At 37.1% G+C, this 23,821-nt stretch overlaps 1 protein-coding gene across 4 annotated transcripts; it reads right to left on the bottom strand.

Annotated features, from left to right (window-relative positions):
* On the bottom strand, positions 1 to 23,821 carry LOC120300155 (B-cell receptor CD22-like). 4 transcript variants are annotated; one of them, XM_039325781.1, is made up of 14 exons: positions 23,284 to 23,821; positions 22,899 to 22,945; positions 19,427 to 19,825; positions 17,689 to 17,982; positions 16,502 to 16,771; positions 14,282 to 14,536; positions 9,253 to 9,516; positions 7,867 to 8,136; positions 6,544 to 6,804; positions 5,454 to 5,553; positions 4,821 to 4,875; positions 3,894 to 4,051; positions 2,695 to 2,779; positions 1 to 774 (listed from the first exon to the last, which is right to left on the bottom strand). In XM_039325781.1, the coding sequence occupies exons 2-14, from the start codon at positions 22,930 to 22,932 to the stop codon at positions 613 to 615; spliced, it is 2,607 nt and encodes an 868-aa protein (XP_039181715.1). In that variant the 5' UTR covers positions 22,933 to 22,945; positions 23,284 to 23,821; the 3' UTR covers positions 1 to 612. The 4 variants fall into 4 exon arrangements, with proteins under 4 accessions (XP_039181715.1, XP_039181714.1, XP_039181713.1 ...); XM_039325780.1 differs by having other exon boundaries at positions 4,812 to 4,875; positions 23,298 to 23,817; XM_039325779.1 differs by having other exon boundaries at positions 4,812 to 4,875; positions 23,284 to 23,816.

The following is a 23,821-nucleotide window of genomic DNA, read 5'->3' as shown; positions in this document are numbered from 1 at the left end:
TGAGATTGTTGGATTTAATGTACCTAGCTGAACAAAACTAACTGTACTCTGAGAAGGACAGAAGGAAAACGGTATCTAGGATTATTGTTTAATTTGTTTTGAAGAACTGATTAGTAATAGATCTGACACGGTTCTTTTATTTGTGCCATGGCAGAAGATACAACATTAATTGTGCCATGGCAGAAGATACAATACATGGCAATTTGATGGCCTAAGTTGCAAATTAGGGTTCTCCAGTGAGGAAGATCTCTAGCTTGAAAAGGTCCTTACTATAGGAACACCTTGAGCTGTTCTATAATAATTTCTAAGGGGTTGATTGAATATCAGAAAGAGAAGATCAAGCTTTATCAGTCATGAAAAAAAGACTGTCTGAATTAGGTTTATATATTGAAAGTTGACCATTATACCAGCCATATACCTCCTGTTGTTGACTTGGACATACAGCAATATAAACATAAATGCTGGTTTTATTAGCCCCTTATCCTACTTTAACTTCCTTCTTTTACCTGCAGAAGTCTGCTATTCTTTGTTGTAAAAAGAAAGCTGTAGACACGCCCAATTCTAATCCCACTTCCCAATTGGAGAGTCCTGATCTCTGCAGACTTGAGTAGATCAGAGCCTCAGAGCTGCATACTGGATACTGTCTTCTGATTGAGAATCTGTTTCTAAGTCTACATTGATGGGATGGGGCCGTGATGCCAAGTTCACCAAGGAAGAATAGTGCAATTCCTCTTCTTTGTTCATCACATTCTCATAATCCATCTTGGTGTCATTCTAAAACAGGAGGAGAAGGAACTTGTTTAGGTAAAGGATATTAGATTTGGGTGAATGGTATACTTAAATGTGAACAAGTTCAGTCATCAGTAGCTTCAAATGATCTGAGACTGACTTTACTCTGCAATTCTGGAAAGCCATTACTTGTCAATGCAGATCACTTTTTTTTTTACCTGACCTAATAGATCAAGTGAAAGTCAGCTTTTAGATGTCACCTAATCAAAACCGATTTGAAGTCCAAGTACTTGTATCAACATATGCCTTGTGACTTTTCAAATTCCCTTATATTTTTCTTGATTATTCTTAGTGAACAAACTCTTTTCTATTTTTCTTTGCATGATGGGGTGTTTGTCAGCTTATTTTATTGGTGAAGGGAATGAACACTGATGACGCTACTGTTTTCTATCGTACAGCTTTTCATTATTCTGACGTCTATTTAAGTCAGTGGTTCTCAACCTTTTTAGAGAGGGAAGGGGTGGAGGAGACGGATACTTGCAAATTCTGTGTGAAAACAACCAAGTCTGAAGTCCACTTTCTGATTCATCTCAAAAGTCCCTAGTGCAGTGGTTCTCAACCTTTTTAATGTCGCAACCCCCCCAACCGTCATAAGTCGAGGACTACTCAACCGGTCGTAAGTCGAGGACTACTCAACTGGTGCAGCACCGTTGGCAGAATGGGACTTTTGGCGGGCTCAGCAGGGCAGAGACAGCCTGGACAATTCCTATTGGCTTTTGAAAGCCAATAGAATTAAATTCTATTCAAGAGAGTCTATTCTATTGGCTTTCAAAAGCCAATAGAATAAAAGGGAGTAGCACAGCTAAGGAAAAGGGGGGGAAAAATGGCAGACTGTGTTGTTTGGCGACCCCCGTGAAATGGTCGTTCGACCCCAAATGGGGTCCCAACCTACAGGTTGAGAACCACTGATTTAAGTGGCCTCGCTTCCTAAACTGCAAGAAAGCTACACTTAAACTGAAAAAGTCCCATACTCTCATTATAAGTAGAGTTTTACAAGGCTCTATCATCTCTGGCATCACTTTAAAATGTGCATGTCACTTTTAAAAATAAAGGAAAATTGCTTGCAAAAAGTGCATAAAGTCTGTGTGCACAAAAACATATGGAAAATGTGCATGGCAATGCAAACAAAGATCTTTGCAGACCTTCCATTTTTCAAATAAATCTACAAGCTCATGCAGAAATGGTCTGAAGAAGATTTCATGCTGGAAAAATGGGAAATTAGCCTGAACTGTCCATCCTTGTTCATGATTCAATTTCTGCTTTACATGTTGCTAAAAAAAGGTACTTTATGAAAATAAAAGCTGGCAAGCCCAAGAGGGAAGAGTATCAACAGCAAACACCCTTGGGACTACATCACATAGTAAAGAAACTCAGCCCAGAAAAGGGAAGCTCATTTTTGTCTTTTTAAGAGAAATAAATTACTATTTCAAGGGTAATCATTTCTCATGAATTGTATCAAAAACAAATCTAAAAAGAAGAAGCTGAATCAAAAGACCATGACCAGTTTCTCATAAACTGGATTTCAGATTTCCTCATCTCAAGCCAGTATGGTGATAGAAATCGTAGCCAAAGAAATCTGGTGAGAGTCACATCCGGTGACTCCTGTATACCTGGCCCTGATCTTTGAACAGAAAATCAGTAGACTATAATATTGAGTATTATCACTAAAATCACTTTGTAGGAGACCTATTTCTATTCATCTGCATGATCTATTCAAACCTTTCTATCTCTGATATGGAATGAAACAGGAAAGAAGAAGGACCGCCTGCCTTCCCCAAATAGATTCCTTCCACATGTGCTGGTTGAACATTCTGGGAACTGCAATCCCAGCAATATCTGAGCTACAGGATCAAGAATGTCCCCTGTTCATTAACCACAGGGATCCACCTCAAACAGGACATGTACCTTGGGATGCAATGCAGGTTTCTTTACTGCACTGTAGATCACGTTGCTCTCCGAGGAATCTAGTCCAAGATTTGGGAGCATGACCCTGTAATCAAAAAGACATTAACTGCATGAGATTATTTGATGACCTGGGTTTGTGTTGCACCAATTGCCTTGCTATCATTTGTTTCTTCTCTTCAAAATAACTTTTTAAATACATACATACATACATACATACATACATACATACATACATACATACATACTAGAATAAAATATGGGGAAAAAAAGAAAAGCTCCTATGATTTCTTAATAGGAGACAAATTTGTGTCTCTAGTTGACTTTTGCTTTGCATGTTTTGTATACTACCACATATGTTTCCCTTTTTTACTTAGGATCCACAAGAACTTTGCTATCCTTCTTTGTAGATTGGAATTAAAGTGGCTTTGGAGCAAATACACTGAAAAATAAGGCCATGGATTCAAAGGTAGACCTCTTGTACGGAATTTCAGCAGCTAAGGAGGCAATTATTTGCTGTTTTGTACATCTAGTCAGCCTTGTGGAGGTCCGATATAGATTGATCATCTTCAAACTAATATAATGTAGCATCCTGTAGAAGTTAAGTCACTCCACCTCTGCAAGGTGAGCCTCAGTTGACCACTTTGATCTGCAAATGCTCAGAGATGACTTCCATTAAACAAACGGAAACACACACTACTCACTTGGTTAGAAGAGCAGTATTGGGCATTTGATAAAGGATTTTGGAGATAAGTTGTACTTCAGCCTTCACTTCAGCCATCACTGAAGCCTCTTCTAAGATCTGCAGATCCCTAATCTAAAGGACTTTATCTTGACCTCTACATTGAACCAGGTTTAACACCAAGGATTGTTAAGACTTGTGGTATCAATTGGGGGTCCATTGTCAATCCCTGTAAGCTCCTGGTCCTATGGCTACTCTTTCTTCTCCCTGCTATAAGGCTCTTCACATTCTCTCTCCAAGTGATCAAGCAGAAGCTCAACTTGTTCAACTTCTCTGTCTCCCAGAAGATGCTGGAGAGCCAAAGAGAATGGCACATAGATGGACTGTGGGAACCATGGTGAAGAGGAAGCAATAGGCATAATTAGAGAAGGGGCAGAACAGGTCAAGAGCCTCTTAAAAACTGAAGCCAGCAGTGTATCCTTCACGATTTCTTAAATCTCGTATCACTTCACTATCATACCTGGAGTAAATAGTATGGTCGTTTAACCCACTGTGGGAGAACTGGAGTCTTGCATATGAAATGGAGCCGTCTTGCTCCTCGTTCTGGCAGTCTTGGGGTCTGCCCGTTCTACCTTCATTTAGTCTGCAGTTGTTATTCAGTGGTACTTCTCGCTTGGCCTAAGGGGAGGAGAAAAAAATATCTTGACATTCCAGCCAGGGAAGACTTTACCAGAAATAATACTGAGCCTACAATTTTCATAGCTGCAGTAAAGAGGGAGAATTTGATTAGTGCAGCTTGTTAGAAAATGAAAATCTGGATGCTGGCCAAATGGTATCCATTTATGACTTATTTGTTGCAATGAGGTCACCCTTTGATTCTTTGGAAAGCTCAAGATGGTATATTAATATCTCTTCTCACATTTCCATTCTACATGAACTCTATGAGATAAATTAGATGAGAAAGAGAAACACTCCCCCATTCCCTTCATTATAGCCTCAAAACAGTACCAATTTAGGAGCAGTTTTCCCCCCTCTCTCTCTCCTTCCCTCCCTCCCCCCTCCCTTCTTTCCTCCTCCATCTCCTCGTCCTCCTCCTCCTTCTCCTCCTCCTCCATCTCCTCCTCCTCCTCCTCCTCCAGAAGTATTACAGGCTAATACCACAATCACTGGATTTAAAAGGAGGAGGAACATTTAGGGCAGGGGTTCTCAACCTTGGCAACTTTAAGACTTGTGGACTTCAACTCCCAGAATTCCTCAGCCAGAAAAGCTGGCTGAGGAATTCTGGGAGTTGAAGTCCACAAGTCTTAAAGTTGCCAAGGTTGAGAACCCCTGATTTAGGGTATTAGAAATGGAAGGGAGCTAAACGGCCTACAAGTCCTCCTTAATGTCCTCTCCACCTCTACTGTATTGTAGAAAACAATTGAAAGTGAGTCTTAACCTTCCTCACAAAAAATGAGCCTGGCCTCTGTGTACTTCCAATGTCTGAACGTGTTGTTTTCTTCCTGCAAGAGGAGAAACAGAATTAGGTCATCTCCAGGTCATAGTTTTGGAACCAGTTCCTGGGATGGATGCTGTGATCCCACTGTGAGCATGCTGCTGTTCCTGTGGGATGGGCCCAGTCTGACCAAAAATGAGCGGTTGGTACTTCATAACTGTAGTGGTTCCTACAGAAATGGCAACACCCAATACAGGCCATGATATCCCAGTGTCATGCTGAACACCATCAGTAAGTTGTCCTTTTAAGAATTCACATTGACTGACTAGAACATTTGTTTTGCTGGATCTTATTTCAGCCTTTGATTCAATTTAATCTTAATCTCTCTGGCCTAAAGACTGCAATAAAGGTTTGATTTGATTCTGATGGTACCTCATTTCTCATCCTATGATTTTCTTTTGAAGTGTCCCTCATCAGCCAATTATGGAGCAAGGAATCTTGTAAAATATTACCAAGCAAAAGTCTGCCTTGGAAAAAATGAGCTTCCCCACCATCCTACCCTACCCTATTAGCTGGATTGGTGCCCTGCAATAGTCAGATCAACTATTGTAGACCATAGCCTGCAGGCCATTGACTCTTGCTTACCATTTCTTACAGCCATAAAGCAGCAACCCCAGTAAGATAATAAGGACAAGAACCACACCAAGGCTAATCAAGGTTTGTTTCATCACTGTAGCTGTGCTGTCTGCACAATACAAATGAAAAATGACAAAGATTAGCAGGATCTTGATCTGATTTTATGTAAACTTTACATCCTTATTTGCTTATCAAACCTATGCCAATCAATACCCCATCATATTTCTATTCATGTAGCTTGCAGGCTTAGAGGAACCCAGAAGTGGTAAACGGTAGAATAACATTCAACTACTGCCATTTATTTGCTTATACTCTGGAAATAACTTTGTACAGACTCAATTCTAAGTAAGGATAATAATAAAAAGAAAGGCTTAAAGCTTAAATCTTATTTTCTCAATTCAACCAGACATAAAATTAATGATATTTAATGTGCAATGTTCCCTCAACTCCTCTTGGCTTAACAAATTCATGCATGTGCATGCACAAACACATATAAATAAATGTTTATAATTGGGACAAATTTATATATTGGGGGAAGCTGCACAGAGAAAGTTGGATATATTTGGGAAAGTTATGTACAAAAATGTATACTAGTAATAGATCATTATGGAAGCTGGTTTAAATGAAAATATATTAGGGAATGTTAGTATAAATATAAGAGAGTGAATGAAGGAGAGAAATACAATTTGTACAATATATGAACCGAATTACATAAGGACATCTGGGTTTTCATTCAGTTTAGTTTTCATTTTTGTTTTGCTTTTTAAGGAATAATCTATAGCTTTCTTCCAAGCTTTATCACCTAAATCCAAGTATGAAAACATAAATCCTTCCTGAAAACAGATTAAACATCATAAAGAATTCTTCAGTCATGAGTTGCTCATGCAAAAAAAAATTGTACTTTAGGATCAGCCAGCCTGATTTTTATTCCAATGAATGTCCAAGCCAACGCAAATATTTTGGAGGTGCTTTCCAAAATACTTGTAAAACAGAAGTTGCCTGGTTCTGTTTGACTAGTTGTCTTTCCATTGCCAAGAATTTCGTAATAAAGGATGGTCAGCTAAGAACTGTAACAATATTTTTCAAGGGAAATACTCACAAGATACACTAATGGTAATGGGTTGTGATTCCTTATTTGAGATAGAGTTGAATGCTTTGCAAAGATAGTCTCCTGACTGTGCAACCTTAATTTTTCTGAGTACTAGGATTTTTGAATCCTCCATAAAGATTTCTTCGCCTTTCCAGTACCACTTGTAAGTAACCGCCGTTGGGTAAGCATCATTATCACATCTCAAATAGATATCCATTCCTTCTGTAACACCTTTCTGATCTAGAGTTAGATGAACATTACGAGGCCCATCTGTCAGAGAAGAAAGAGTCACTCAATTTAATTCAGCATTTGTATATTTGATTCTCAGCAACACTGCAAGACGAGGCAGACAAGGAATTTATAAGGACGCAAGAAGTATTCTGGAGAAATAGGCTGCCATGGTAAATTCCTGATAGTTCAACTCTTAGAATTATTACTAGTGGTCATGTTGGTTGTGGAATTCTGGGAGTCAAAGTCCACAAATCTCAAAGTTGCCAGAATTGCATGCAAAACATTGTTTTGTCAAGTCCATGATTCTTTTTCATATAGCAATCATCTAGAACAGTGGTTCTCAATCTGTGGGTCAGGACCCCATTTGGGGTCGAACGACCATTTCATAGGGGTCACCAAACCACGCTGTCCGCCATTTTTTTCCCTTTTCCCTAGCTGTCCTACTCCCTCTTATTGGTGGCCACACCCACTTGGGGGTCACCACAACATGGGGAACTGTATTATGGGGTCACGGCATTCGAAAGGTTGAGAACCACTGATCTAGAAGCATATGAGAACCTTAGAAGCAAGAGATCTCTCACTATGGCTTAGATCTCAGGTGTAAGTCTGAGGAGGGAGTAAAGAGACAACAAACCTAATAGATCCTAATAGCCCAGTCCTCCATTGAACACACCTTGTCCATTTTTAAAATCATTTATGGGATCAAGATCACATCCAACAATAGTAAATTCCATTAGATGCCACCTAAATCATACCCAATATGGGAGACTACCCCATGTTCTGAGAAGTACAGCTTTCATTTTTCAAAGGAGAAAAAAGAGCTCAATGACCACTACAGTAAGTTTTCTGTTTTGTTGTTGTTGACTCCTGCCAAGTGTCTGGACAAGTCCTGCAGTCTTCTTAACAAAAATTCAGAAGTAGTTTCTCTTGAAACTCTTTCCTAAGTCTGAAAAAGAGGGATTGGCCCAAAGTCACCAAGATGACCTTGTTCCTAAAGCAGTAACCAAGAAACAAGCTTGAGTCAACAATGACTTCACCTAGAAGAGAAAGCCCATTGAGCACAGCAAGAATATCATGACTATACACTGAATCTGTACTTACAATTCACTTCCAGCTTAATAGTTGGAGACTCTGCATTTGTTATGATGTTTTTCGATACACAATGGTAGATGCCTGAATCCACTGAACGGGCATTCTGGATGAGTAGAACATTTTCTGTAGAGTTCAGTGGCAGCAGTTGCCCATTTTTATACCAGGTGTAGTTGAGTTGCTGGGGGTTGGCCATTCTCACGCTACAAATCAGTTGAACAGAATTACCTTCGCGGATCAACCCTGACGGTTCTCGACTGAGCTTGACATCTTTGGGGCCATCTGTAGGGGAAAAGGGAGAAATGCAAGCACAGAGAGTGATATCCTATTGCTCCTGACCATGAACAACTGCCCAGAATGACCAGCATCTAAGGCATATGTTAGCTACACTGAACAACTCAACAAATAGCACCCACTTTCCCTTTTGAACCCAAAGCTATATACTTTTTAATTAAATCCTTCTCAAATTTTGAAGTACCTCCCCAAACCAACCTAAAGCATTTCTCTACTCAATTTGTGTGCTTGCACAAACTATAAGGGATAATGCCCCACAATGATTTGATTATGCCCAGAGCTTTGTCGGTCTGAGGTTGTGGTTGAAATATTGAACTAGGATAAAGAGATGCAGGTTCAAGTACATCTTCAGCTATGGAAGCTAATTGAGTGACTTTGGGCAATCACTCTCACTCAGTACTCAGTCTTATCTCCCAAGGCTTTTATTGTGGTGAAAAATAGAGGTGGGAGTGTGCCTTGAGCTCTTAGAAGTAAGGCAGGATCTAATTCTAACAAACTCATAAATCAATAAAATAAAGCCAGGGAGCCCATAGCAGGGTCTTCTGCTATATCCCCTCCCATAGTTGCAGTTGAAATTCTAATTCTAACACTCCAAAAAGGAGAAAAAGTTTTGATCACATGAATATATCCATTTTAATATTTAAATTTATATTCAGTCAGGTTGATGGGAGATGTCATGGCCAAGCTGGCTTCATTAATCTAGTCCAGGGGTCTTCAAACATGGCCCTTTTATGACGTGTGGACTTCAATTCCGAGCGTGCCTGGCTGAGGAATTCTGGGAGTTGAAGTCCACATGTCATAAAAGGGCCAAGTTTGAAGACCCCTGATCTAGTCACACCCATTTACTATTATTTTTTTTTAGAGTTCAGCCCTCCAGTGTGCTCCCCAAAGATGTAGTGTGGCTATGAACCCAACCAAAATTGTGCTCTTTCAGTCTAAACTGAAAGATTTATAACCTGAGTTTCCTAAAATAATTTATTCCACGTTCAATTTCTTATTCTTTCTGTATCCAAGACCTGAATGGCCAATGCTCATGTGAATCTCCCTGGGAACAGTTTAGCTGCTTAAAGATTTCCAGCTCATCATATAATTATTCTTACTTACAGAGGATATCCAAAGTGATAGATGGAGAGGAAGTGCAGCCAATACTATTACATGCTTCGCATCTGTAAAAAGTGAACTGTGCCGGTTTTGCGAAGAACATCCGTGTTGAGTCCCAGCTTTCGGGCGTGTCAACACCTGACCCAAAAAATTTGTACCGGTTGTTGCTGGGGTAACTGCTGCCCACAGAGCAGTTCAAAATGACTTTGTCTCCTTCCTTTATGGGCAAATGATTTGAATGAAAAAGTTGGACATCCTTGGGGCGATCTGCAAAACAAAATCAATAGGTTTCTGATGCAGTACATAAACTCTAGAGTTCACCAGCTTTTGAAAGAGGTTCTTTGTGGTGATGACTTGCAGAGATGATTCAGAGTCCTCTGAAGTGTCTCTGCAAAGTTCTACCCCACTTTTAATTAGCAGAAGCACTGCACCCGAGGCAGGTTGGTTGCAGAAGTACAGCCATCCTGATTTACTTCTTTGTTGAGATGGCGCAGCGTGCAATGGGCTACAGTTTACAAAATATTGAATTGTGCTGTGAATTGTGTGAAAATGTCAATCCCAGTTGTGCCCTATTGATCCCAATTAAAAAGTACATATAAACAGCAGCTTCAGACTAGATTTTATAGACTGGCCAATTCATAATTAGAGCCACTTCAAACTGTTTTTTTTTGTTGTTGTTGTTGTTGTTGTTGTCATTGTAGGGAGGGAAGACAAATTTTATCATTTGAGGGAACAAAAGCTGTGAGTTTCATGTTCAGGATATTAGAATTAAAGAGTTCCATTACTCTGATAATTTTAGAATGAAAAATTGTCCACAAATTCAATTGCAACAACTGGAAATCTGTATTTTACCCTTCCATATAATGGCCTCTAAATCACATTATATGGAATTCTGCTGCTCTGAAGTGCCTTACTGGAGGAGAAGACATATACAACAAAGGCTTTGCAGCACTTACTCTCCAAGTGGTTGTTTGGACAAACAGAACATACAAGTGTGTGAATGTAGCAGCTTTGTGGTTTAAAATAACAGTGTCTTTTTCTCAACATCCCCAGCACCACCACCCTAAAAAAAAAGAATGGGTTGCTTTAAACTGTTACAGATTGGGGAGCAGACAACGGAAAAGATCTCCTGCTGATCCATAAGCAAAATGTAGCCATTAAACAGGTTTATCTCAGGGGCTGCCACAAAGAAGAGAGAGTCAAGCTATTTTCCAAAGCGCCTGAAGGCAAGACAAGAAGCAATGGATGGAAACTAATCAAGGAGAGAAGCAACCTAAAACTAAGGAGAAACTTCCTGACAGTTAACAATTAACCAGTGGAACAACCTGCCTCCAGAAGCGGTGAATGCTCCAACACTGGAAGTTTTTAAGAAGAAATTGGACAGCCATTTGTCCAAAGTGGTATAGGGTTACCTGCCTGAGCAAGGGGTTGGACTTGATGACCTCCAAGGTCCCTTCCAACTTTTTTATTATTATTATGGATCATCGCACAGTCAGCCAGATGTTCAGACTGGATTTGGCATTTTGTCTACCTATCGAATCCTTACCCAGGACCTGGGATAGGCAGATGTGGATGTTTGATGGTATTACAGATATCGTCGCAGGATGGAAGCAGGTCCTAATAAGGCCGCCTTTTGCAACTGACTAATAGCGAATTTGTCAATGCCAATTGTGTTCAAGTGGTGCTCCAGTTGTTTTGGGATTGCACCCAGGGAGCCTATGACTATTGGTACTACCCTTGCTTGCTTTTTTTTTTATTTTATTTTATTTTTATTGAAAATTTTTAAAATTTTACAAGACAAATCCCCTCCCCAAACCCCCCCACCCTCCCATACCCTCCCCCAACTCCCCAAACCTCCCTAACCCTCCCCTGGACCTCCCAGAGTTGATTACAGGCTTGTCCAAAATGTATCGAAAAAAAAAAAGAAAGGAAAAAATTAAAATACATATAAAACTTAAAACACATATAAATCCTAAACAAATCTAAATACCTTAAATTAAATAGATTATCTCTAAAAAATAATAATCATTAAACACATTATAATATACTCTAAAGATCTTCTAATCATGCTTATAATGTTATCCATCATTCTATATAAATTCCTTCCAAAACACAATTTTAAGCACTACTTTCTTTGAACATCTATAACTACAATATAAAATTTAATATAAATCATAAACAAATCTAAATACATTTAGTTAAACAAGTTATACTCTCTCCAAAACACAAATTTAAACATTACTTAAAACTTAAAACATTGGGATAAACAAGTTATACTCGCTCGAAAACACAGATTTAAACATTACTTAAAACTTAAAACATTAGAATCCCCTTGTACACATTTAATCAAATTCCATCTTAAAAATAGTAATAGTAATAATTAGGAAAAAAACCCAAACACTGAACACATTATAGTATACTCCAAACCTTCTAATATCATACTAATATTATTATCATTTTTATAAACTCCCCCAAAACACAAATTTAAACATTACTTAAAACTTAAAAAAATCCCTTATACACATTTAAATCTTTATCAATAACAAATTCCATCCACAATAAACACATTAAACATTTAAATCTTCACCAATAACAAGTTCCATCCACAAAAAACACAGTCCTTATCAGTCTCAATTGTCCATTTTCATTCTCCATCCATTATCATACTGATATTATTATTATCAATCTCGATTGTCCATTTTCATTCTCCATCCTTATCATTCTCTAATTTTCAGTCTCCATCTTTAAGCTTATCAAACTCGAAAAAAATGCTTTGGGATCTGCCTTTAAAAGTTGCTCCAGAATTCCTGAATCTCCCAACGACTCAAAAGCCAATACATGTGGGGATTCCTTAAACTCCTTAACAATTATATGTTGCACGGGTTTTCCTCTGCCCCTTCCTCTCAGCTTGTTGAGACCCCTCGGGCTGAGATTTCCCATTTTTCATCTCAGACAACAATTCCATCCTTGAAGATTGCTCCAAAGGGTTTATAAGTCTTGCTTCTCCCACAGATTCAGAAACCACTAGATGTGAAGCTTCCTTAATCTTCTTCTGTTGCTGCTTTTCTTTACAGTTTTGTGCTACACAAGTTATCTTCTGCTCCTCAATCTGAACGTGTTGAGATCTCTTAGACAAAGGTTCCCCAATATTGGAGTCTTCAAACTGTAATTCTACATTCTTCTCTTCCAAAGTTTTAAACTTAATAGATGGCGATGAACATACCCCCAGAACCGAAGTATAAAAATCTTTTGCTTGAGAGACAGTATTAAGTCTATAACATATCCCCAGGTAATTCACCACCATTCCAATCGGAACATCCCATCTGAACGAGATTCATCTCTTTTTAAGTTCATTTGCTAAAAAAGCAAACTCCTTTCTTCTTCTTAAAATTTTGGATGGGATCTTCTTTAAGATTATAACATCTTGTGAAGCAATTTGAAATCTCTTCTTATAAAAAGCTTGTATAATTTCATTGCGTAGAGATCTTTTCCCAAAATAAATTACCACATCTCTTGGCAAGTTCTTTTGCACTGCCACCACAGAATTAACTCTAAATAATTTTTCAATTTCACTAAGTATTTCCTCTTTTTCTTTATTCAAAATCACAGCAAAGTCCTTTGCAACCATCTCTTTCAGATCTCCTTGCAAGGACTCTCCCAAGCCTCTAATTCTTAAGGCATATTCCATTTGTCCATATTGAAGCATAAGAATCTCATTTTCCATTTCTTTTTCCATACTTTCAATTTTTCCCTCCATTAATTCCACTTTTTCAGCTACTTCCACACGGGAATTCAACTTTTCAAGAACAGAAGCAACTCCTTTTAAAGCCAAAACTATATCTTGCCTCAAAATCTTGTTATTTTCCTCTAAAATCTTTTTCATTTCTGCCCTAATTTGAATTGTAAAATTTCCCATCATTTCTTGCAAATCCTTCACAATTATTGGCTGGACCACAGAAGAGGGTGGAACTATTGATTTAGGAACTGTAAAAGTCCCTGGACGCTTTGGAGCCATCTTAAAAAAAAAAAAAAAACTTTACTCCTTTTTAAGAATTACAAAAATTCCTTCAAAAGAAAATCATAACTCCCTCAAAGGAAAATCTTTATAATAATAAAAAAGGAGGGAGTTAAAAAAGAAGAAAAAAGAAAAAAGGAATTAAAATATCCATTCCAGTCATTAAAAAGAAAAAAAGGGGGAGAAAAAAGACCCAAAAGGCCTGCCTTTTAAAAGTACAAAAGACAAAGCAAAAAAGTCAAACAAGAACAATAATGTTTAAAAAATTAAACAACAAAAATAATAATGCTTCTAAAATCCATCCAATCATTAAAAGGAAAAGAAAAGAGAAAGTAAAAGAAGCCGATCGCCATTCTAGCTTCCCAGAAAAAAAAACGCTAGAAAGTCTGCCGATCGCCATTTTACTTTCCCTTTCAGCAAAAAGTAAAAAGTAAAAGGAAAGAATATAAACATAAAAATAAGCCTTTAAACTTAAAATACATATAAAATCAAAGAAAGCAAAAAATAAATCCTCTAATCAACTCTGTCCGCTTCTAAAAAAAACTCACCAGATCCCTTTAAACACGGAGGTGGTTGCGACGGCTTGTTTTGTCCCTAGGGACAAAAGCAGCTGGGAAGCGGAGACAGTCTGAACTCCGTGGGAGCACTCTGTCACCCCCCCAAAAAAAAAATTGGGGGTACATAAGAGGCTCTACCACTATTCAGACAACCCTCTTCCCCCCCCTTTGCCCGGGAGGGGGATTTTGAACCGCTGAACAGCTGATGTATGCTGTTCATAGCGATTCATTACACTTACCCAGGAGGACGGCTACAAAGTAGCCGCCATCACCCGCGCAGATCCACCGGAAGTCCTACCCTTGCTTGCTTTTGCCACAGTCTTTCTATTTCTATTTGTAGGTCTTTGTATTTTGTTATCTTCTCCAGTTCTTTCTCTTCTATTCTGCTATCTATTATTATTATTATTATTATTATTGTTATTATTATTGTTATTGTTATTGTTATTATTATTATACTTACAACGAACATTCAGTGTGACAGATGCATTTGACTGGCCAATTTTATTGCGGGCCACACAATGATAGGTACCAGAATTCCTGGGTTGAATTCCCTCAAATCGCAGATCCTTTTTAGCTGTGATAATATCAGGTTTGCTGCTTTTGTACCATTCATAACCACTGATGGAAGGATTGCCAGTGGCTGAACAGGTCAAACTCACATAGTCCTTTTCTTGGATGGGTGAGTGTGACATTATAATGTTGACTTTTGGTGGATCTGGGGAATTGAAAACAAAATTGATCTCAGTTTTTTTGTAAGTCAAATATTTGACAATTTTTTTCTCCTGAAGAGGCAAGGGATTAAATTAATTTGATGTGGACAAGAAGACAATAACAAGAAGGAGAACAGTTTTGAACACATAAATATATCCACTTTAATATTTAAATTTAAATTCAGTCAAAAGCCCAGCCCGCTTTATTAATGTAGTCACACTCATTTTTTATTTTTATTTTTTAGTTTTCAGCTCTCTGGTGTAGTGCTCAAAGATGTAATGTGGCTCTGAACCCAGCTATTTGGATTGGACTCAGCTGAGTATTGCAATTGAGCCTGCAATTTGTGTTGTGTCATCGCATGATACACACACACAAACACTCTCCCCCCTGATTTTTGAGGTGGTCATTAAGCAAACATCATGACTGTTAAGTAAAACCATTGCTTGCTATCAGCATTTTTTGCCAGAAATAAGGAAAGTTGGTTTCCAGAAAAATAACAGTAGCAATAGCCAGACTTATATACCACTTCTCAGTGCTTTACAGCCTCTCTAAGTGGTTTACAGAATCACCATATTGCCCCTGAACAATCTGGGTCCTCATTTTACTGGTCTCGGAAGGATGGAAGGCTGAGTCAACCTTGAGCTGGTGAGAATCGAACTGCTGGCAGTGGGCAGAATTTGCTTGTAATATTGCATTCTAATCACTGCGCCACTACGTCTCTTATAACATTGTAAATTGTAGTCACATGACTGCAGGATGCTGTAAATGGCCATAAAAATGGTTTGTAAGTCAAGGACTACCTGTATTGTTCTGGACTTTATTCAATATGCTGATTTTATCTTTTAAAAGTTTGAACCCTGACCATTAAATAGATCCCTTTTTTTATTAAGACCTCTCTGGGCTTCCCAATCTGTAAAACAGAGGTGTTCAAAGCGCTACGATTTACAGAAATAATATCATTCCACTAAACACTTTCAAAATCTGGAATCTCATTCTTTCCTTCTTTAAACTGACTTTTTTACATTTATCTATAGAATTATTGGGGGGAAGGTTCTTTGGATTTATTTCTTGTTTGGAAGATTGCCGTTTTCAGTTTTGTTTAAAGAGTTTCGTTTCATTTTTAAAGATTTTATTTATTTATTTTTCTTTTTAGGAAGTTATGCATACATTTTTTTCTCTCTTTTTCTCACTATATATAGAATTGTTAAGATTTTTTTAATAAAAATATTTACTCTTTTGTACAATAGTAAAGAAATCTTACTTCTAATGCTTTTAATGTTTAATTAAATGATACTTTTCAAAAAGAAAAGAGAAAAAAAGTAGCAGGTTTTGGCATTTTACAATGCAATTTTACACGGGAATCATTGTTACTATACAAAAGGGATTGCATTTCCAGATCATTATGGAAAGACTAATAGTATTATAGATTTTCCAAAATTCTGAGATGTAAATTTAAAATCTACAAGTATTCTACAATATCTACAAATATTCAATTATACCCATGTTTCCTTTTCTATGGTGGATAAATAAAATGCAGGAACATATCATATATATTTTCAAATAAGCTGAGACTTTTAGGTGTCAAAAGGCACTGAAAAATTGTGTTTGGTTTATCTGCAGATAGGCTTATGCACAAGTACATACAGTAATACATTTTTAACATACCCATATATTTTGTATCTACTTACATTCAAGCCCATCCGAGGATAAGCTGACCCTCACATTTTTACCCAAAGTACCATGAAAAATGGATAATCCATAGATTGTCCACAGATAAACCACTTGTGAAAATAAAACATACGAACATTTCTAGAGTCAGCTTATCTGTAGGTAACATATTTTTCATGGTATTTTAATTAAAAATTCAAGGGTTGACTTATTGGCAGATGAAAATATCTTCAGAGGAACTGGACAGTGAATAGGCCTTAAAAGAAAATTGGTGCTCAGCAGCACCAATTAATAAACTCACACTGGACGTTGATCGTCAGTCTTCCAGAGTTGACACTTTCAATCACATTAGTAGCTTGACAACTGTAACTGCCAGAATCTGTTTCTTTTAAACTATCAAACTCCCTTCTGGAGCCGAACAGCCAATCTTTCCAAGGTATATCATTCTTAAACCACTGATAAGAATACACCACCGGATTACTGCTGTTAACTATACATTCCAGAGTGAGCTTGTCTCCTTCTCGGACTGTGTCTCCAGGATCAGCATTCACTTTAACTCCTTTGGGACCATCTAAAACAAACAAGACTCAGAATTAAAATAAAACAAAGCAAAAATGACTAAGAAACTGATTGACACAATTAAGATTCAATTTTCTAGAATTATAGTTACCTCATGGAAACAACTCATTTCAATTTCATAGAGATTCCCAGAGTCAAAGATGAGTGGGCATTAATTTTTTTAAAAAATAATACTTTTTACTCAGCAAAAATACGTAATCTTCTTTCCCTTTTAGTCTGCAGAATGTTTTTAGCCTTGTGCCTAATTTGGAATATTGTCTCCCACAGAAAAATGAAATTATTATATGAAGCATCAAACTATCAAGCCATGCAATTTAGGCTTCTCAACAGCCATTAGTTTGGTATAAACAACATACTTAACTTGATATTGTATTAAACCCATTTTTCTGGATTCTCACAATATGTTTGACTTAGAATCAATTTTATCAACAGAGCAGGTCTCTCTCCTGCCCAAACTATAACTAACTGAGATTAAAACCAAACAAACTAGCTTGCTGGTTTTCTGAATACAGTTCCTAGTTTTTTACATAATTGGTTGTGACGTGTATGTGTATACACAACCACTGTATGGAATCTATAGCCCTTTCCTGAAATTCTAGAAAACAGAGACAGGAATTTTTGAAGGCCACGATTATTAAAGGTCTTCCATTTACACATGGAGATTCTTTTGTGTACCAAAGCAAACGACTTGAATTGTTGGCCCAAATCCTTCAAACAGAATTCATATTAGACAAAATGTTCTTTCCATGAGTCGCCATTTCCATGGATGTCCTCAGGGTGTGGTCAATATATGAAGCATTTAAAAATGGGCAAAAGTTTGATCAACTCATCGTGTCCACCACCTTGACTATTTTGACCCCTGCATTCCACTTGACCCCTGCATCCATTTTCATCCCATTGTACACTCACATTTCACCTCCAGATTTGCAAATGGTTTCTTTATTTCTCTCCCATCAGCAGTTTTTAGCAAGCATGTCAATTGTTTCTCATGGTCCTCCCAAGTGGCCATGAAAGATAGTTCAGTCTGTACTGTTTGGAGTTTAGTGGTTGTTTCTGGGGACCACACATGATGATCTTCTAATCCTTGAATAGATAATGTTATGGGCTCATCTAAGCAACTATAAGGTATTGAACATGCCACTTGATACACACTGTTTTCTTTCCCTTCTGTGGACACTATCTCTATCAGTTCTGAAGGGGACTCTGCAATCAGATAACAGAAGAGAGAAAATATTTTACACAGATGTGGAACAAAGTTGAATTGCTCTTTAAAGAGAAAATTTATTAATTTAGAAATCTACCATGTTTAAACCAGAATTTTATCATGTGCTCAGATTGAACTCTGGAGTGAAGGAAGAAAAGCCAAAACAATCCTTTTACATTTAATATATGTTTAATTTACCCCCTCCCCAGCTACCACACTAAAAAATATAATTTATTGGAAAAAAAAGGATAGAGACTAAGAATGTAACTTGTATTATTAACCAGACGAATTAACCCACACAACACGATATTTATTAAGCACCAATCAAGTGTAATAATAGAAAAATATTTTTTAAAATAAATAAATAAATAAATAAATAATCCTCAACTTACAACCATTCATTTAGTGACCAGAGCTACAACTGCACTGAAAAAAAGTGACATGACCCTTTTTTGACACTTACGACCATCGCAGCATCCCCAGGGTTATGTAATCAAAATTCTGACACTTGGCAATTGACTCATATTTATGACAGTCGCAGTGTCACATGTTGTGAGTATCTGACGAGCAAAGTCGACTGGGAAGCCAGATTCACTTAACAACTGTGTGACTGACTTAACAACTGTCGTAAGTCACTTAACAGTGGCCACAAGAGAGATCGTAAAAGGGGGCAAAATTCACTTCAGAGCTGTCTCACTTAGCAAAGGATATGTTTGAGCTTAATTGTGGTCGTAAATTGAGGACTACCTGTACACTATGGCACTATTATGAATACATAATTTTATGTAATATGTAATTTTATGTAGCATATAAATATAGGGTAATTATATCTAGCTTTTAGCCTTTAACAACAACATGCCAGCTGTAAGGTTTTTAATTGAATTTCATTATAAAATAAATAAGACAGAAAAAGTAAAAGTTGGGAAAGTAAGAGAAAGAAAAAAATGCAAAGAGACTTTTTTTCAGTGTAATAAAATACAGACAAAAAAATATTTATAATTCAGCAGCAATATCTGTATCCAAAGTATTTTGGAGAAGGACACAGTGGTAGTAAGGCTCAGGTTGAGCACCTCTTGATTGGAAAGATGGAAGGACAATAAGCCAGAATATTATAATTGTGCATCAGTCAAGCAGTCACGGTAAGGAGGAAGGTATGTTTCTGAACAATCTTTCATCTGTACTTGAGAAAATATGACTGATCTATTGAGCACATCCTTCTGCTGAATTAGGAGAACTGAGTATGTGAAGTATCCATAGATGGAAAGCACTATTTTCTTATTGCAGCCTTTGAAAGTTATGCCTTAATTAACAACCTACAATCATGTATATATTGGAAGTTCCAAGTCCAAGGTTTACTGGTGGTGTTTTGAAAAGGAAGGTTTTTGTATGGAGAAAGATATGGAGAAAGAGGGGGAAGAGACAATTTTTCTCAGAAGGACTTACCACGAACGGTAATAGTAACTTTACCAAGCCATTTCTGTTGATTAGGCAACATTCCAGCTCTCCAATAAAGTCTGATCCCATAATCACCTGTATCGCTTGGGCGGAGCTGGGAAATTTTCAAACTGCAGTTTTTTCTTCCTAAATTACCCACGAATTTCACTCGATTACGGAACTCAGAACTGACTGCAGTTGTAGTCTGGTTGCTGTTGTATAAGAGCTTTCCGTTGTAATCATTTAGGGTTTTATTAAATAAAGGCTGAAAATACCAAGCAAAGGACACCTGGTTGAGAGGTCGACTTTTATACTCCTCTTCGATGTTGCATGAAATGAGCACACAAGATCCCTCCCAAGCACTTAAGGTTTTGGGTATCAAAGATAATGGATCACCTCCTAGAGAACCTGAAAAGAGAATCAAATAATATTTGGTTAAGAGGTCCATCTCCTTACCTCTCAAAACAAAAATGCACTGAGAGAGTAACACGTCAGTAGCGTTTCCTTACGTCTACAGTGAAAACCCTCCATCTCATCCCAGATTCTACTCACTGTTTGGAAGTGGATAAAAAGTGATACTATTATAAAGAAATGCAATGATCAAGTCATACTTAGTTCCAAGAAACTATTGATGGTCTCAAAGAGAGTTGCATTACAAAAAGAAAAATGCAACAACATCAAACTCATCAATTTAGAAGAATAGAATAGAATAGAATAGAATAGAATAGAATAGAATAGAATAGAATAGAATAGAATAGAATAGAATAGAATAGAATAGAAAATATGGAGTGGAATAGAATAGAATAGAATAGAATAGAATAGAATAGAATAGAATAGAATAGAATAGAATAGAATAGAATAGAAAATATGGAGTGGAATGGAATGGAATAGAATAGAATAGAATAGAATAGAATAGAATAGAATAGAATAGAATAGAATAGAATAGAATAGAATAGAAAATATGGAGTGGAATGGAATGGAATGGAATAGAATAGAATAGAATAGAATAGAATAGAATAGAATAGAATAGAATAGAATAGAATAGAATAGAATAGAATAGAATAGAAAATATGGAGTGGAATGGAATAGAATAGAATAGAATAGAATAGAATAGAATATTTCTCTATTGGCCAAATGTGATTGGACACACAAGAAATTTGTCTCCAGTGCATAAGCTCTCAGTGTACATACAAACAACAAAGTGATACATCATAGATCATAAATTATAAGATATAATCATAAATCATAAGATACAAGGACAATTGATAAATCATAATATACCAATAGGAAAAGATAATAGGAAAGATGAAATGTGAGAAAGATGAGAAGATGACAAAGATAATAGCAATACAGTCTACTACATGGGTAAAATATCTGTGGGCAGAAGATGGTGCTGCTTGAAAGAAATATCAAAATCTCTCCCTTCTCATTCCCTGCATAAAACCCAAACTGACTTTCCTTGACCTGTTGATGGAAACCCATCCTCCATTATACAACAGGAGATCGGGCTACTTTAAAAATGAAGGTCTTATTATCACCAGCTTCCAGCATCAGTAGCCTACAGCAGCTATCACATTCTTCCTAAAAGTAGAGTCAACTCTTTTTTCTAGGTAGACCTTTGCTGTGTGCAATGACTATTCAAAGTTATCACTTTGCCATTAATCCTCACATTTATAACCATTGCAGTATCCCTCAGTCATGTGGTCACTATTGGCATACTGTATTTTTCAACAAGGAGACATTTACAACTGTGTCAGTTACCAAGTTGCCAGTCTCAATTGTGATTACTAAGTGAGATTACCTATACATAAGGATGCACCAGACTCTAGAGTTCGACTACACAAAATCTATCAACGGTTAGCTTTTCAATTGGCTTTATATTATTAGTCAGGTCAGTCAATATGATTCTCTATATTCTATTCAGTTTGATGTTGAAAAATTGATTCTTATAATTGTATAAATATGACTTTATAGTCATGGGTTTATTATATTGATTCATCATATAATGAATGACTTTTTTGTATTTTTTGTTTCTTTTTGTTAGTTTTCATTTGTTTTTTTTCTAATTTTACTGTCTAATTGCCTTTTAGCATGTACAATAGTTTTTTTTGAATAGTATGAAACCTTAGTATTATATTTAGCATTTATCACTCGTAATGTTTAAATCAAACTCAGTAATAATTAGAATATTTTTTAAAAAACCAAGTTGTAAGTATGAATAAACTCTTAGACTTACTTCAATTATCTTCTTCAGACCTAGACTACAGATTATTAATTTCACTTTGATTAGGGGTTGTTCCTACTTATTTATCTTTTACTATATTTAAAGGATTGATTTGCCACCAACATCCTGCTTAGAAAGGAAGAGCCAACTGTGCCATGACATTAGTCATATAATGTGACAACAAGCACATTTTGTGGTTGTGTTGACACTTATGCCATATTGAAACCATTAGTGTGGGAGATTTTCAAGGGACGCTTGCAAAAGCATATGATATATCAATAACATTCTCAAAGAGATTGTTTTTGCTTACACTATGTTAGAAAGATTTTGAAAATTATTAAATTTCTTCCAGGGTCCAGAAGATGCCTGAATTTCATGACTGTTTATTTATCTAGCAAAAGAAAAAAAATCTCAACAACCTAAAATTCTACAATTAAATTATGAAAATATCACAAAATAGCCCTATGGAACAATTTGAATTTATTTTCCCTGCCCATAAAGCATCTGAATGCAACGATTTAAGTCCAGAAAGTTAAAATCTACACCAACTTTCCTAGTTATAGAAGAGGCTGAAATTAAAAGAAGGTCTAGGGTCTCACAGTAGCAGTGTTCAAATATCTAAGGGGCTGCCTCAAAGAAAAAGGGGGTCAACCTATTCTCCAAAACACTTAAGGGCAGGATAGGAAGCAAAGGATGGAAACTAATCAAGGAGAGAAGTAACCTAGAACTAAAGAGAAATTTCCTGACAGTGAGAACAATTAAGTAGTGAACTGACTTGCCTCAAGAAGCTTTGAGTACTCCAACATTAGAGATTTTTAAGAAGAGATTGGACAGCCATTTGTCTGGAATAGTATAGGGTTTCCTCCCTGAGCAGGGGATTGGACTAGAAGACCTCAAAGTTCCCTTCCAACTCTGTTATTCTGTTTTGTTCTAAAAAAAAACCTCATAGAAGCAAAATCTTTTGCAAAGAATATCTTAGTGAAGTAATAAAACAGAGCTGGAAAATGCAACTGGTAAATATGCTGAATGTTATATCACAGGGTAAGAAGTGATAGCTTTATTTCTACCCATCCACTAGGCAATTTGGCAGTCCAAGGATTTCAGTTCTGAACCTTGAATTATCCCTAAGGGTTTCACAAGACAACTCTCTGCCATTAAAATCTATTGTAATCCAGATTCCCTTCTCTCCCTTGACAAAATATACTGACCCCCCCCCCACACACACACACTTGCTCTACACAAATTTATAACAATTACCTGGAAGGAACAGCAGCCATAAGAAACACCTCATTGTGAGTTTAAGCCTACGGAAAGAGAGCAGAGTACAGGTTGTAGGCACTGCTAGCTGATACAACAGGTCATTATTAAAGTTTACAACATACAACAGGTCATTATTAAAGTTTGCAACACCGTACACAGGATGTTTATGGAAATAAGAATGGTTTTTCACTCAGTGGGGGATTCCGTTACAGTTTAGTTCCCAATTTCTTAGCTGTTTCTTTTTCGAAGCTATTTCCTAGCAACCCCATCAACCAAAAGTCGAGACGATATTTGTGTATATCAGGCTGATATATTTTTTTCCTGCCCCTAAAATGAAGTTAGAAAATAAAATAGGCAAGGCTATCCACAGATCATGACTTGCCTTGTAGATCATACCGGATCTTGCAAAATTGAGGTTCTGGACTTGCTTCCGAAGAATCAGCTCCTCATTCTCCCAGTAGTGCAGTACAAGACCAAAAAAACCACGGCAATCCCTTCTCTGTGGTGGTCAAACAGCTTGTGTCACCAAGTTCTGCACATCTGTTATTGTTACTTCCTTCTTGCCATCCTTGAGTGACACACGATCTGAGTGCATCCGCTAAGGTCAAGCTTGGCTTCATCGGTTACATCTTGGTAGCTCAAGCAGTTTAAGACCACTTAGGCACCCTGTTTAGTGGTTGCCAGAAATTTAAAAGGTGGGCAGGGCATCAGGGAACAGGGTTCTTCTTTGAGTAAACCTAAGAGAGAGACTGGGCCAGCTAAGGATAACTGGCTGCCCCCACAGGCTGCCACATGAAATGATGAGTTCTCCCTTTGCCAGAGGTCTTCAAAGAGAAGCTGGAAGACCATCTCTCTAAGATGCTCAACCACTAACAGAGTGCTAGTTTCAATGATCTTCACATGACCTTCAGTTTTATGAT

The sequence above is a fragment of the Crotalus tigris genome, unplaced genomic scaffold (genome assembly GCF_016545835.1).
Source record: "Crotalus tigris isolate CLP2741 ecotype Arizona unplaced genomic scaffold, ASM1654583v1 scf7180000024338.4412243, whole genome shotgun sequence".
In the NCBI taxonomy this organism is placed as follows: Eukaryota; Metazoa; Chordata; class Lepidosauria; order Squamata; family Viperidae; genus Crotalus; species Crotalus tigris.
Note: the sequence above shows the minus strand (reverse complement) of the source record. Positions and strands in the feature narration are given on the sequence as shown.

Excerpts from the sequence above, each read along its gene's own strand:
- LOC120300155 (XM_039325780.1), bottom strand. The coding sequence starts at position 22,932 with ATGAGGTGTTTCTTATGGCTGCTGTTCCTTCCAG. Across the intron at positions 5,554-6,543 it reads CATTACCATTAGTGTATCTT|ACAGCACAGCTACAGTGATG; the intron begins GTGAGTATTTCC and ends TGTATTGTGCAG. Across the intron at positions 4,876-5,453 it reads CTTTATGGCTGTAAGAAATG|GAAGAAAACAACACGTTCAG; the intron begins GTAAGCAAGAGT and ends CTCCTCTTGCAG.